General features: G+C 51.2%; 1 protein-coding gene across 6 annotated transcripts in view; it reads left to right on the top strand.

Annotated features, from left to right (window-relative positions):
- RPS6KA2 (ribosomal protein S6 kinase A2) overlaps positions 1–15,854 on the top strand; it is a 299,944-nt gene that overhangs the window by 242,812 nt on the left and 41,278 nt on the right. For all 6 annotated transcript variants that reach the window (XM_074333812.1, XM_074333813.1, XM_074333816.1 and 3 more), the window contains 5 exons: positions 777–857; positions 2,980–3,059; positions 5,842–5,948; positions 8,673–8,710; positions 11,210–11,352. In XM_074333812.1, coding sequence (XP_074189913.1) covers positions 777–857; positions 2,980–3,059; positions 5,842–5,948; positions 8,673–8,710; positions 11,210–11,352 — 449 coding nt within the window. The remainder of the gene's footprint in view (positions 1–776; positions 858–2,979; positions 3,060–5,841; positions 5,949–8,672; positions 8,711–11,209; positions 11,353–15,854) is intronic.

The raw sequence follows: 15,854 nt of genomic DNA, 5'->3' as shown, positions 1-15,854 counted from the left end.
TAGCATCACCCATCATCTCCTCCATCTAAGGCGACAGCGTCACCCAGAGGTGTCTGTGAAAAAATGTTTAGCCTCTGTCTCATAAAACCTTCAGACCTGTCCTCAGTTTGAAGAAATATAAGCATCAGAACAAACAGTTAATCTATCAAACCCAGATTGAGGAAGAAACTATAGGAAACTGGCCTGGACTTACCAAGAAGTCTAGGCCAGAAAAGGACAGGGCGGGGAAAGATGTGGGGCTATTTGTAAAAGTAAAAAGAACACATAACTATAACAACCAAATATAATGTGTGAACCTTGACAGGATCCTAGGTTTGGGGGGAAAAAATCAGCTGTAAATGACATGGGGGTGGGGTTTGAATTTGGGTTGGATATTAAATGTTATTATGGAATGACAGCTCATTTTCTTAGGCGTGACAGTCGAGTTAGTTATGTAAGAGGATGTCCTTATTCACAGGGGTGCTGCACGGCAGTACACCTGAGAGTCGGGTGTCATGGTGTTGACCATTTACTGTCAGATTTTTAGCTAAAGTGTGTGTGTGTGTGTGTGAGAGAGAGAGAGAGAGAGAGAGAACATGATGTATCAGAATGTAAGCAATTGTTGAATCTAGTGGAGGGTTTCAGGGCAATCATTACTCTCCTATTTCAACTTTTGTATGTGTCTGAAAATTTTTGTTAACAGTTGGTGGAAATTATTTGCCTCAGTGTTTTATATTCCATGTTCATCAGAACCCTAATTCCTGCCTCTTAACAGTCTTTATTCTTCTGTTTTGCAGTTCGGGATCGAGTCCGATCAAAAATGGAGAGAGACATATTGGCAGAAGTGAATCACCCTTTCATTGTAAAGCTTCATTATGGTAAATACAGTAAAAATAAATAAAATAAAATAACCTCCTTTTGAGAGAACCTAGGGCAACTTTCCCCAAATCACAGGACATCAAAAAATCATGATTTGTCAGAGGGAGACTCTCCTGGGTCAGTGTCCAGCCCTGTCTGGACGGAGTTACCCTCTCCCCGATTCCTTAATCTCTCTGTATTTTTCTTTAAAAGAGCAAGATGCCTTATCTTTCACTCAAGACCTAATGTGAGGCGGCTACACATTACTATTCATTAAATTACTGTTATTAATTAAATGATGAAAACACGCCTGTTGACCTAGATTGGGGTGAATCTATGACATATTTCTGTGTTGCTTCAAAATAAAATGCTTTGTGACCCAGTAATTTCTTTAAAGCAGAAATGGTGACCCCTCCTGCATTTTAAGTCAATACTGTGTTTCAAGCATTTTAAAGATGTTAGTTTATTGAACCTTCAAAACTTGCTTTCAAGGTAAGTTACGAGTATTGCTTCCATTTCTCAGAAGACCAAACTGAGGCTGGGATCAAACAGTCTTCCCAGAACCACGTATCTGGGGGACCACACAACTCCGCTCACTTTGTCTTCTGCCTTTTTATCTCCTCAGAGAAGCAATAAGTATAAAAACGGATAAAATGAGGACAGTGGAGCCATGCGTGCCGTGTTAAAGTTTACCGCCTGGCTTGAGTAACTAACATGAATAACGTACAGAAAAGAACAAAAGTGGCACCTTGTTGGTTTGAAAGGTGCCGGGGAGGGCAGAGTTGGAAGACACTGTTGTGACATTTGCACAAGTCGGGAGCTAAGCGTTAACACTGGCCCAGAGGTGGGAGGGCGGGGCCTGCTGCTGTGTGCTGGTGAGTTTCTGATTTTACTAAGAAAACGGTTCATTCCTGTTTGGAAATTCTGTGGCTTTTTCTTTAAGAAGTAGTATGAGCAGATACAGGTGTGGACTTTCTAGAAGCCATGTGGTGGCTGTCACCCCTCAGGCCTATTGGCAGATCCAACACCACATGTCATTGCAGTTGGCATCCAGGGTGTTTTCTGCAGAAGTTGAGAACTGGACGTCTTACAAAGAGTTTTAATCGCATCCTCTGCATTACCTCTGGTTGATCAAATGATACGTGTTCTCCGTCTGCCCGTCAGGCCCTAGGATAGAGCATTTAATCCACACTCCAGGTCACACAATTCTAACCAAGGGTTTTCTAGTTAGAGGCCATGTGTTTCTGAAAGCCACCATCTACAGTGACCTTAGCATTTACTTTTAGAAATCAGAAAGTGTTGAGGTGTGCAGCCATCAGGACCCTTCCTGCCGTGCTTCCTATGCATGTAAAATAGATGACCAGTGACACAGCATCAGTCCCACTGAACTGGCTGGCCACCCAGTAGTGATGGTCCTGGTCTCTCTTGACCCTCACATGGCATTCAGCCCCCTTTGACTGAGGCACGCCCTGGCTCACTGGTGGGTGGGAACGCTGTGTGCTGCCAGAGGCCTGAAGACTAAGCAGTAAGCCCATAATTGTGGCATTTGATTAAACCTAGAACACAAGCCCCACTGCCATGTCCAGTAGCTGGGCCGACCCGTCACCAGTGCTGCCATTAAAGAAGGATTCGAATAACGGGTGCCCTTGAACGCCAAGTTGTAAGAATGCAATGGGATAGGAAGGAAAGGGAACTCGGCCAAACATGGTCAGAGGCTGTCATCCTGCTCCTCCAAACAGCTTCTAGCAAAAGTGTCTCTGCTGACACCTGTTTGTCCCCAAAGCCCAACGCTGATCATGGTGATAATGACAGTGAGTCGGAACCTACAAATCCTTTTCTCCCTGTGCCTTTCAATCCCCTTTATGATTAGAAAAGGAAGGAGTGGGGGAAGGAAGACAGGAAGGGAAGGGAGAGAAATGAGGAAAAAGTCTCAAGACTCGTAATAAAAGTGACAGAGGCAGACAGAACTCATTAATATTGGCTCCCTGTCCCTAAGTTCTGCCCCTGGCAAGCTGTCGGCAACTGGTTCCAGCCCCGTTTCTGAAATGACTACACAGTATTGCTTGAGTTAAAGCACCCTGTCCACTCCAGGGGACCATGAGGACCGTGACACTGACATGCTCACTCTCTGTCCTCCCACAGCCTTTCAGACGGAAGGGAAACTCTACCTGATCTTGGACTTCCTGCGGGGTGGGGACCTGTTCACCAGGCTCTCCAAAGAGGTAATGTCCCTCCTAGGAGGCCACAGGCTGTTGGCTTCTGTCTGGGATTCAAGGGACAAAGAGGGACAGAAAACAGAGTGGAAGGGTGGGGTGTGGGTGATTATGGGGAGGTATATAGAGGGGGTGTGTGCGCGCACGCGTGTGTGTGTAAGAAGTTACATGTTGCACAGGGAAGAACTCTGTCCTTGAAAGATGTTAAGAAAACTGACTCTTCCAAAGACCCCTATGAAGCTCTCGAACCTTCCTTGCACTCTGTTTCCTGCCCCATGTAGACCAGGTGAAAACAGGAGATTGGTTTGTGGTGACAGTTGGGAAAGACAGTATCCCACAGTATCTCACTTCCCACCATATGAATATGCTATTAACACGCTCACCACACATCCAGGGAGGAGCTTCAGGTCTTCACACATGAGGTCTCCATGACCAGCTGCCACTCCACAGCCCCGAGATTTATCCTTGATCTGTCAGTACCTGACGTAGGAACTTTCTGGAATGTTACTTAATGCAACATGAAGGCTCCCTGGCCCTAATTGACCTGAAGAGTCCTCTGCTTCATGGGGTGGTAGAAACCATCACCGTGGTGGAGATAACACTGGGCTTTCATCCTGAGTCTATATGAACATCCTTTATACAGAGGGGTAAAGGCAACAACACATTACAGAGATGCTTAGAAGAGGTTTCCAGCCCTTCTGATGGAATCTACCCCAGCACAAGGTTTTTATTGGACTATAACGGATTGAGACTGCCCTCTCCCCGTTTTTCACCCCTTCCACCTCTTTTATCAGGAGATTCCCTCCATCTTGCATGAGACCCCAAAATGAATGCTAGATCAGGGTGGGGCAGGTATGAAGGGCCCAGGGACCTCAGTTTGCTCTCTCCCTCTATTTCCTATGGTCCCTCCAGCGATGGCAAAATTGACATAATTGGGCTCCTTGCAGTATAGGTTCAAAGCCTAAGGCTAAAGAATCAGATCTAAGTTCTAGAAAAAGCCCTTCTAGAGCAGGTATCTGGTCCCTTCTGAAGCTGATGTCTCGTCCCTTCTGGAGCTGCTGTCTTCTGGTCCCTTCTCAAGCAGATGTCTTATTGCTTCTGGGGCAGGAGTCTAGTCCCTTCCTATGCCCCCCGTTTGCACTCACATTTCTAAAGATGGAAGATTGTTGACGTCTTCCAGTTTCTCATCTGATTTCTATTGATTTGTTCCCTCCCCCTCTCTTGTTTACAGAAAATCAGGCCATCTTGGTTTTGGTTTTGTTCAGTGTCTAGTATGATACCATGTTTTGGTCTCCTTGACCAAAAAAGCAACAGTAATGAGCAGAAAGCCCTGTCGCGCCTCACGGGGAGAATCCCCTAGTCCTTTACCTCAGAGTAGATGTGAGGCTGTCAGGCGCCGCACAACGGAAACATGTGTGTTCTCATTCAGCACGTCCGCTGGACGGCCTCCTGCAGTGTGTCAGTCAGGTCACTATGCTGACCGCCTTCAGGGACTCACATTCCTGAGGTGTTTAATTTCTGTGGAGATTTGGTCTGTCATTTGTACTTGGGGGCTACACTGAGATGTGCCCTCACATGGGCAGGTAGAGAAATCCGGTTGCCCTCTGAGCACTAAACTGCAGACACGACCCCGTGGTGTTTATACATAAGGTCAGAGGAAGGAGAAGTCGGTGACCAGCAGAACTTGACTGTAAGTAAGCCCATGAATTTGTGAAGAGTTTAGAAAATAAACGTCTAGCCAGGAAAGGCACTGGTTGCACATGGGAGATGGACCCGGAGGTTCCAGGGGCTGGAGGGGGCAGCTCCTAAGCGTCCCCACCAGGACGAGGGGCACGTCCCGGCCCCACTGGGAAGCACCCCTTCCGGGACATGGATGTGCGCCGTCGGCATTAGCCTGACATCCACCATCCATCACCTGGCCACCCTGATTCCTAAGTCCATGCTTATCAGACAACCTTGTGTTGATTTTTCATATGTCTGCCTTCAGAGAGCGCACCGTGGACTCCTAGTCTCTGTGACATTGACCTCATGGTGAATGTGAAAAATGGTTTCTGATAATGATCTGCCTTCCTAGTAAGGTGACTACAGAAACATGTGCTGCTTCTCAGAACCACCAGGGACAGAGAAGTGTCACTATGAGACCATGACCTTGAACTCATGTGTGACTTAGCTTGCCTGAATCAGGGTGCCCCGACTCATGGACCCTGATACCCACGCGTCCCCTGTCCAGCCAGCCTCCCCAGGCCTGGGGCACCCTACTGACTCTGCACAATCTTGTTGTCTTTGGTAGAACTCGGCCCACTTTGGCTGGACAGCAGGTTGCTAGTTTGCATGCACCCAACGTGAAGATGTGAAATCAAAGGGAGAAGAGTGAGTTACACATGTTTCCAGGAGCTCTTCAGGCTTTTATAGTGTGGTTTCGTTGTGTATTAAAATCTTACTAATTCACATCAGAAGCGCTCGTACCAAAGTATAAACCCAGAGCTGCAGTCCAGAGCTGCGTGGTCTGTGAGGGCTTGAAGGACCGGCAGGTGACTAAGATCCACGTGCTCCCCTCACAAGACCAACAAAGCCGTCTTTGTAAGAAGCGCTCTTCTGCCTTCCCCGATCTTAAAGCTATAAACAGAACTCATGTTCCCATGATAGGAGCCAGAGTGCATCACTGGGGGGCCATGATGTTGTACAGAGCCCCAGTGTGTACTTGTGGGGCTGAGGCATGGTCTCTCGGGCAGACTTCCTGAAAGCGAGCCAGCCCCCAAAGGTGCTGAACAGTCTGTGTCCCTGTCACTAGGTCATGTTCACGGAGGAGGACGTGAAGTTCTACCTGGCTGAGTTAGCCTTGGCTTTGGACCACCTGCACAGCCTGGGCATCATCTACAGGGACCTGAAGCCTGAGAAGTAAGTGAGCCAGCAGGGCGCAGCCCCCACACCCCGTTTCTTGCCTGCCCACGTCTGCTCAGTGTGTAGCTCCCACATGACTGCACATCAGGAGGCAGGCTGGGCATATCCTCATGCTGGCACCTCCCGGGCTGGGATTCCAGGTGTGGTGAGCAGATTCCACCTGGCTGCCTGACGAGGTACCCAGACACAGGTGTGCTTACGTGAGCTGTAGAGTACGTTCCCAGCCCCCTCTGCCCTGATCCTGGGGGGGACGAGGCAGGGCCCGTGTCCCTCTTCTTCAGGTCAGTCTGGATAGGTGGGAAGCCCGCCCTCACCTCCTGATCCCACATCCGCTTCCTGCCACGAGGCGTCTCCTTCCCAGAGGTGCGCCCATCCTGCCCTGGGGAGCGTCAGACCTGGCCTCCTCCCCGCTGGTCTGTCTCTTCTGTTCCGGTGCCCAGCTTTAGGAAGCCCTTTCGACTACTTCAAGAAGCCCCTTTCTAGGTGACAAGTCAGATGAGTTCTTCCCAGAGTTTTTCTCAAAGACAATGGCACCGGATTGCCCAGGCCCAAGTTCCAGTAAGATCCATGCTTGTTTGGCAGAGATCATCTGTAATGTCGTTTCTGGGATATTTTGCTGATCTAGTCTAAATTAGAAGAGGAAAGTGCCTCTGTAATAACACTTTCCATTTCAGGTTTTTTTCTTATATTTTCCATGGAGAGCTGACCCACGAATTAGGAGTGAGCCCCTTGAAAAGAGAGAGAGATCTAGTGGAGGCCATTTCAGGTTCAAGTGCTGACCTAGTGGTTGACCCCAAGGTAAAGTCACTGGTTTTGTCACTCACTAGTCACTGTCCTGTGCAGCCCACTCCTTCCCCTGGACAAGGTGGCGCCTGGTGGGACCCACCAGCTTTAGGCACAGGCAGCCCCCGCCGTGAGCTAAGACCTTATCAGGAAGGGGGATTCTGGCCCGTGCTCCAGATCCCTTCCTCTTTCTTCTGCATGGACTGAGACAGACACAAACTCCTCTCCAAAGCCAACTTTATGCCACGCAGGGTCGTCTATGGGAGATGCAAAGGGCGTCTGCCTGTGCCCGGTGACGTGTGTGCACGTTGACACTGTGACGTAACTAGCACGGTGCAGCATCACAGCTGCACATGTAAATAACCGTCTGTGTAATTGTAACAGGCCCTCCCTCGAGGGTCCCCCCAGAGAAATCAGCATCCTGTTAATGAGGCTGTTTCCTGCAGCGAGCAGGGCAGATCTCCCATGCTCACCGGTTGTGAGCCCTGGTTCTCTCTCTGTTTAAAGGTCAAAGGGATCTTTACAGTTAAAAATAGTGACGTGTAATTACAGGGTTGAAGAAAAAAGATTTGTTGTCAATTAGAATTTGTCTTGAGCGCTGCTCATTTCTGGGCAAAGATTGAGTCTAACTGAAAAGCAAAGATAAAAACATTGCCTCTTTCATTATAAATTGTCATCTCAGTTACACCCTGTAACATTTCCCTTCCTGTCTCCATAAAATAGTAGGTATTTTTCAATCCCATGGCAGATGTTTTAAGTTGTGGTAAGATAAACCTAACAAACTGCAGCATCGTGACCATGTGTAAGGGTCCAGTATCGTAGTGTTCAGTGTTCTCAGTGTGCTGCAACCATCCCCACCGTCCATCTCCCACTTCATCTTGCAAAACTGAAACTGTCCCCATGAATCAATAACTCCCCACCCCTCCCCCAGTCCCCGGGAACTGCCCTTCCACCTTCTGTCTCTGTGACTCTGTCTCCTTTAAGACATCATGTGAGTGGAATTGTAAAGTGTTTGTCTTTTTGTGACAAATACTCACAAACCTCAAGGTCCATCCATGTGGGAGCAAGTGTCAGAACTTCCTTCGTTTCCCAGATATTTTTTTAAGTTATCACATATTAATCTTCATAGCCTGCTTTGGTTTCTGTCCTGTCCACTTCCTGGTCTCTTGGGAGCTGGTGGAACAGGATTTAATTACAGCAAAAAAGAGAAACGGGAGGCTAGGAGCCCAGGGACCCCGAGGGCTGACCACCTAGAAGAATGGCTTCAGGAGAGCTGGCCTGCATCCACCCTGTAGACTCTCTCCACCCGCCCACTGGGGAGCTAGGCAGAGCAAGGCCAGCTCTCCATTGTGGGGCATTTAGATGTCAGATGCTGGCATGACGAGGGCATGGACCAGGGAACAAGGCAGGGACCCAGTGGGAATAGCTCCTATAATGAGGTGAAGATTGCCGACCCCAAGGCTCCTCAGTGTCAAGGACCCCCAAGGTGTCACAGGCTTTCCCCGGAGGTCAGGTTGGTCCCGAGAGCCAGGTGGGGCTCCGGGAGCGATCAGGGGAGCAGGAGCAGGCCTCTGGCAACTGAGGGGCTGCAGGGACAGAAACATCCCCTCAGCGGCTCTGAGTGTCCATGGCCCAGGGCAGTCCGGGCCCTCTCGGTCCCATTCCTCACACTGGACAGTCTGGAGGGTCCCAAACCTTCCCCGTGGGCTTATGCTCTCAAACCTGTAGTCCTAGCATGTGCCTGGTTAACCAGGCACCATGGATCCAAACTCCCCCTTACCCAGCAGAAGCTGCTGACTAGGGAGCAGCAATCTGAAAGCCCCCGTCTGGGACAGCAGGCAACTCCTGCATGGACACTGCACCCCAAGCGGCCCTGGCTCCCATGTCCCCAGCATGTCAGGTCTCATAAAGCATCTGTTTTCTCCCCCTGTCTTTCAGCATCCTCCTGGATGAAGAGGGACACATTAAAATCACAGGTTTGTAAAAGGTGCTGGTCTCCCTCGCTGCCAACATCTGAGTCCTGGTAAAATCTGGGGCTAGTGTGTGCAGACATGAGCCTCTGATTTGGCTGACTTTCTATCGCTATGGATGAGTGTGGGGCTATGTGTCCTTGCAGCATCGAGAAATGCTCAAACATCCCAGGTTGTCCCTCTTTCCTTCTCTCCTTCTGGCCTAAGACCCTTCTAGCACCTTCCCTGCGGACACTGGGCACCACTGTGTGTTTGGCTCAGGAGTGTCGATGCACCACTCTGATCTTAGGACAGATATCCATGATCTCACTGTAGCGTGACCAGCCCTGCACCCCTTCCCACCCTCATCATTTCTGAGGGACCCATTCCCTGCTGAAACCTCAAGCCCTTCTCATCAATGCCGAGTTCAGTCACCCTGAAGACGTGCTCTCTAGTTCCATGACACCCATCTGTGTTAGTTTCCTCTGACTTCTGTCACCAATTACTACAAACGTGGGGGCTTCAAACAGCACAAATATATCATCTTACAGTTCTAGAGGCCAGAAGTCCAAAATGGGGCTCATGGGGCTGAAATCAGGTGTGGGCCGGCCACGCTCCTTTCTAGAGTCTCCAGAGGGGCATCGTGTCCTTGTCTTCCCAGCCTCTAGGAGCCACCGCGTCCCTTGGCTCGAGGCCTGTGCTCCATCTTCAGAGCCAGTGGCGTAGCCTCTCATCTCTGGGACTCTGGCCTCTGCCCTCTCCTTCTCGTAAGGGTCCTTTGCTTCATGGGCCCACGTGGTGACCCAGGGTAACATCCTGTGTCACAATCCTTGACATAACCACACCTGTAGGGTCCCTTTCCCGTGCACGGTGACTTAGTCACAGGTTCCGGGGTTGACCTGGGCCCGGCCTCACCTCCACACACATCCCCTCCCACATGTCCCTGAACTAACGCTCTCTCCTCACCTCTTTTGGAAGCACATCCCTGCTCGAGCAGCTGGTCAACCCCTGCTCTTCCTTCAGAGCTTACCTGGCTGCTCCTTCTTCCTGAGGCTCCCACCCGGTCTCCCTGCCACTCAGTTACTGGTCTGCTTCTGGCCACACAGTCATTCTCCAAGGCAGGTTTCCCCTGCTCTCTCCAGATCCCCAGTACCTAACAGAATAGCTGACCATACGTACTCAGGAAATATTTTTAAATGCTTGTTAAAGTTGAAAAGTTAGACCTTTACAATTTCTCTCTAATTATACACAAGATCGTGATTATCCCTTTAGCAGAACCTTCAGACTACACGCAGCTGGCAGGAGAATCACAGGTTCTAGGGCACCTGGAGTGGGCAGCAGACAGGGCTGCCCCTGGGCTCCTTCTAGTTTGTTCTGTTCTTGCCTTTTGTGCCTTCCCCGGCCAGTGTGACGGCAGAAGGAATCCACCCCTAACAAGCTGAGAAAGTCAAATCAGCTTCCACAGCTGGTTAGGGTGGCTCACGGTGGCTTTTCGTGTGGATCTAAGATTCTGCTCATATTGTGTATGTTTTCTCTGCTGAGTGAGGAGCTGCCCGTGTCCTATATAAATCCCATGTGCAGCGGTAGCTGGAGAAAGTAGAGCTACCACATCAAGTTTATCTGTAATATTAGAGTTTTGGCTTTTTGTGATTTAATTGTCAGGGTCTGTATCATTTATTTGGGACCCAAGTAAATAATATGTGGTAATCTGTCATTTTGGCCAGGCACAAATTACAAACAAACCCCTGAAAGTCTAATGTGCCGAGCAAGTCACTGCAGCAGTGAACGAGCAGTCACCCGTGGGTGTTTGACACTCTCACTCAGCACATGGCCTCACTCCACCTTCACGTGGCCCTGGGAGGAGCTGATGTCATCCTTATTTTCATAGATGATCAACTGAGCGGTGCTATAATCTTAGAACCCACGTGCTCTGTGTGCTCCCTCCGCTAAGTGCGTGAGCACACGGGCATCAGAGGGAGGGAGAACTTAACGAAGATTTCACGGAGGAGGTGGAGGGGAGGGTGCTCACTGCACACCCCAGGCAGGTGCCCTGACGTCCCCTCGCACTTGTCTGTCTTCCGCTTCGAGCCTCGCCAACCAGGGACCTCCTTCTGAAGTAGCCCTCCGTTCCGGTCCTTTCCTTCCTGTCTCAGCCTGACCTGCAGCTTAGCGCTCTGAGGTCCACCTGCCTGGGCCTGCTAGGAAGCGGTCTCCTGGGGAGCACATGTTGGTCACTAAGAAATGCAATTTCTTCACCTCCTCACAAGGCCTCCTGAGTCTGCAGATTCCTAAAGACCGTTGACTTGGGGAATTCCCAGGCTTTCCACAGCATGTGTGGCCATGATGCTTGCACCCCAGGGGGGAGGGAGGGGTTCTGTGGGGCCAGGTAGAGCAGCTGGGGAAGTGACGCCCGGTCAGACAGAATTCACAGAAGTGACACTGAAGCCCACCCATTAGGACTCGGCATGGGAATGGCCCTGAGTGCCCCTCGGAGACTGAGCAGTGCTGTGTGCTATTTGCCTTTAGATTTCGGGCTGAGTAAGGAGGCCATCGACCACGACAAGAGAGCTTACTCCTTCTGTGGGACAATCGAGTACATGGCGCCCGAGGTGGTGAACCGGAGAGGACACACGCAGAGCGCCGACTGGTGGTCCTTCGGTGTGCTCATGGTAACGGCCCGTCCTGCTCGGTCCACGTCAGTGCCCGTGGTACCTGCTTCCCCCGCCTCCAGCCCCAGGCTGGTTCACAGATCCGGGAATGACCCGGGGAAAACAGTGCTTGCAATGTACACAACCAGTGCCCGTTATGTGACTCAGCAAGGACGCAGCCACCCAGTCCTGACCCCTACATTTCCTGGCCGCCTCCTTCTCTGCCCATCCCAAATTCCCACCATCAGGAAACAGAACTGGGATTCAAATAAGGACACAAATGTAGCAAGAGCCAAACCTTCTTTATACTTAATGCTCTTGCAGGTTTAACATGAAGATTTTAAGAGGTGCCGCAATTTCCATATTAAACATATTTTTCTTCAAACACAAAATCCTTCCACTTAGTCATAAAAACTAACATGAGCCAAAATATACATGGAGTTAAACATTTTTATATCTACACCCAGAAACCTGAATTTTCTTTCGATCATGTTCACAGATAGAGCATAAAACAGGCCCTGTCTCCACCAGGCACCCTGTCGTCATAATAGGAATGGTGTTGGCTCCCTGTCCCCAACGCCCAGGTGGCCCTTCCCGCGCTCCCTTCCTTCTACGCGCTCACTCTGTCCATCCTCCCAGCCAGACGCCGTGTTGTGGCCTCCATGCTCTCCAGCCCTCAGAGGAGACCAGACTTGAGACACTGTGGAATCTGACATTGGATGACAGTGGTGTGGTGGCATTTCAGGGCTGTCCAAGTCCCCCCCCCACCCCACCTGCATCCTGTACAGGCAACACATGAGGAAACTGAGGCTGCAGGAGCTTGAGTAGCTTTGCCGACGTTCGCTCAGCCAGCACGAGGCACAGCTGTGTGCGTCTGCACCCCAGCTTCCCTCAGCAACCAGCCCCCAACCCCACCGCACACACCTGCTCCCCTTGCTATGGACCTGCTGGGCTGCACCTCCCATGGTTCCCAGGTGTTACTGGGGAGCCCTAGGCCGGCACCCAGGACTCCTTGAGGGGCACGGTCACTGGTCTGTAGGTCTGGTCCTCAGCCCCATGGGCTCAGAAAGGCTGGCGGCGTCTGGTTGTCAGCACACAGACAGACTACTGACCTCCCTCTGTGGGGCAGACCTACATGACACCATCTTGGTGGTTTCCTGTACCCAGGGCCAGCACCTTCTCTGGCCTGTCAGCCACCTGCCAGGAAACTCGAATTGTAATGAGAAGGCCACTCCCTAAAACGGATCACAACGCATTGAACAGCTTATTAGAGGCAAAGAAACCGAGACACGTCTGCAACATAATAAGGCTCCATAGATGTCAGCTAAGAGTAGGAGTTGGGTTACTGTCTTTATGGTTTTTCAGAAATGGAGTGGCATAAGCTAGTGCAGTCAGTCCCCACGCTGGAGACCCCACCGCTGTTTCTAGACTTCCCTGCTCTGCTTCCTTCTCACTGGCCGGGGCTTCCTGTGTCCCCTGCTTGGAGAGGTTGGTGGTGGGGTGGGGACCGGCCTCACCGCCTGCTGCAGAGTTCCCTGGGAAGTTCGAGGTTGCCTTCCCAACACTGGGTGATAAGTCGGAGGTCACAGGTGTGCAGCTTCAGGAGCAATTCCGGTTTCTAAGTCCCGCCCTCCTGCAAAGAGCATCCCTCTGCAGAAAGGCAGGTTCCCATAGGGGACCCCATCCCATGGTTCATCCTGTCCCTGGCTCAGTTCTGTCCTTCCTCGCTGGGGACCCCCAGCTGTTATCGCTTCCTCTGAAATCAAACCCAAAACCCTTGAAGATGACAGGTAGTGACTAAACTGGGCTTGCGAGGGATCACACAGCGGTCCTCCAGATAACCCTCTCCTAGTGAGCTGAAGTCATGACTTGGGACTGCATGTGTCGCAGTGTAACTGATGTCTCAACAGGAGGCCAGCCTGAGACTGGAGAGAAGGGACAACTGAGCAGGTGATCGCAGTGAGGAGCCAGCAGCTAAAGCCACACTTACGTCAAAGCCCACTTGAGTTATGGGGAGCCTCCCGGGGGGTGGAGAGGGGGATGTGATATTCCCCTAATCTGTTTCTATATATTAACACAATGGACCATAAAATCTATCCCATAATACAAAGTAGACCTCAAAAGTGTGTCCTGGTCAGAATCATTGCAAATTAAAGAAATAAATGGAGAAGCTGAAAGAAAAAAATAAGAAAAGCAGAGGTATATAACAAGAAAGATTGAAAGAAAAAACACCTATGCACGCACACCTGAGAGAAAGGACAAGCAGAAATGAGGACCAAGGAAGACGAGGAAATACGACTTGTTTTGAGCTAATCTCCCTTCCCCAGGCCTTGCCCAGACTACCTCCCTTCAGTGTCCCCCAGGACGGCACAGGCACTCCCGGAGCCTTTCCCGTTCTCCCTGCAGAGCTGGTGGCACTGTCTTTTGTGTCTTCTTGGCACTTGAACATGTTGCTGTTGCAACATCTGTCATCTTACATTGTGAAAATCCGTTTCTCGGAGCATCTCCGGCACAGGGCATTTCCTAAGCACCAGGGGACCTTCCCCATGTCCCCAGTGGTCCGGGAAGTGAGGAGCTGATGCAGAGGCTGGCTCCTTACTTCTTCTAAAGGACGCCTGCCCCGGCTGGCGCCTGGCATCTCTGACACAGCAGGAATGGCCCGGACATTTCTCACTGGACCCAGCACATTTCTAACCGACTGGCTCACCTGTTTCTTGGAGTTGTCCAGTCATTTTGGTCAAAGGGGCTCCACACTCAGTGTGTCGTTGCAGCTGGAGAAGTGGATCACGCTGGTCCCAGAACCGAGGTTTTGCTCATTAGCGTGAAGCGGGGGAGGGGCGGTCACACTGATGACAAGTTACGTCTGCACCGCACTCAGAGTTTACAAAGCGTCCTCACGTTTGTTTGATCTGAACCAAGAAATCATTAAGTTAAGCAGGAAAGGTAGCATTGTTTCTGTGTACAGAAGTGGACACCAAGGCTCAAAGAACAGGAGAGGTTGGATAAGACCCCTTCCTTGCTGTAGAATCCACACTTACCTCTGTGGAAAGGGTCTTCACACTACAGGGGCCGCTGCCCATCCCCTCCTTGAATTTCCTCAGTCGGGACCGTCCACCCCTGTCCTCTGATAATCCACAATCCCTCCGCATGGCTGGAGGGAAGATGCTCGTGTTGATGGTGGCGCTGCCTGTGCTGCACAAATGGAACGTCTGAGGCAACGCACTTGTGACCAGAAAGGAGCGCGAACAAACGCTGATGGCTACACGGCGACAGTGCATCGCCAGCACATCCACACCCTGGCCTAGACGTCGGTGTTGAGGATAACGTCAGGGTTGCATTTTGTGCACGTTCCACACACAGCTGAATGCTCTGGGTTCGTGCAGGAGCCCACCTTCCACTCTCCGCCTGTTTCTTCACCACGGCCCTGCAAGTGCGAGCACCATCACATGCGGGTTCCGTGTGAAGGCTTATGCTGCTGCAGTAAACGGGGCTGCTTCTGGGCTGGGGCGCGGCCCCTGCAACAGGCAGGAAGAGCTGCCCCTTTCTCCTGAGGCTGTTTGGAGGAGGGGTCAGTGCCGAGATCTGAAGCTCTCACACAAGACATGTGTCCCACAGGCTCTGACACATGCTCACACGCTCGTCTGGCGAGTGAGATCCAGCCCCACCCACACCCCACACAGTGGGGCTGCTGCCCCCTCAGACCGTCTCACTTGCAGATAAAGACAGCAACTTGCTCTTCCTTTTGTTTTGAGAATGTTGATCAGCCAAATGAACTGGAATTCTTGGCCCCCTCTGACCCGTGTCTCCCTTACCGAGACCTTCTCATTCTTCTGCGCCCAGCACCATCTAGGCTCCTGGAGTGGTGACATACCTGTGCCCCAGGGCTGGCCACCTCTAGGTTCATTAGATGTCCGTGTACACAGGGCTTCCCACCCCGCCACTGTTGGGGTTTGGGGCCGGGCAGTTCTTTGTGCTGGAGACTGTCCTGGGCCTTGTGGGCCGCTGAGAAGCACCCCTGGCCACGGGCACCAGCACCCCCAGTGCTGACCAGCAAAACTGTGTCTGGACATTGGGACAGGCCTCAAAATTGTCTCCAGTTGAAAACCACTGCTTTAGTACATCGAATTATTTACCCTCCTGGGAGCATCGTAACTACTCACAGTGAAACTGCACCCATGTTTTATCGGGTCCCCTCTCCATTTCTGCAGCCGGCCTGGGTGCTGACTTGTGAATGAATCTCTTGGAGGTATCCCACCAAACATGTGATCCAGTGTGGGAGCCCACCGCCCACCGTGGTTTTTATCAGTTGGCCCTGGAGACTTGGGTCAGTCTCGAGACTGTCCAACACTAGAGCACAACTGGCAGGTGTCTCAGGGGTGCTCATCCGTAATAGCCCGATTTCATGAGACACTTAAATGCTGAGAAATTCCTCAGCAGCTTTATTCAGAATGGCAATACTGACACGATCCCCTTTCTCCACAGCTGACAGAAAAGGGCACGCTGAAGGGGGCTGGAAGTGAAGC

The sequence above is a fragment of the Rhinolophus sinicus genome, linkage group LG05, assembly GCF_036562045.2.
Source record: "Rhinolophus sinicus isolate RSC01 linkage group LG05, ASM3656204v1, whole genome shotgun sequence".
Classification (NCBI taxonomy): Eukaryota; Metazoa; Chordata; class Mammalia; order Chiroptera; family Rhinolophidae; genus Rhinolophus; species Rhinolophus sinicus.
The sequence above is the reverse complement of the archived record's forward strand: the minus strand, read 5'-3'. Positions and strand labels throughout refer to the sequence as shown.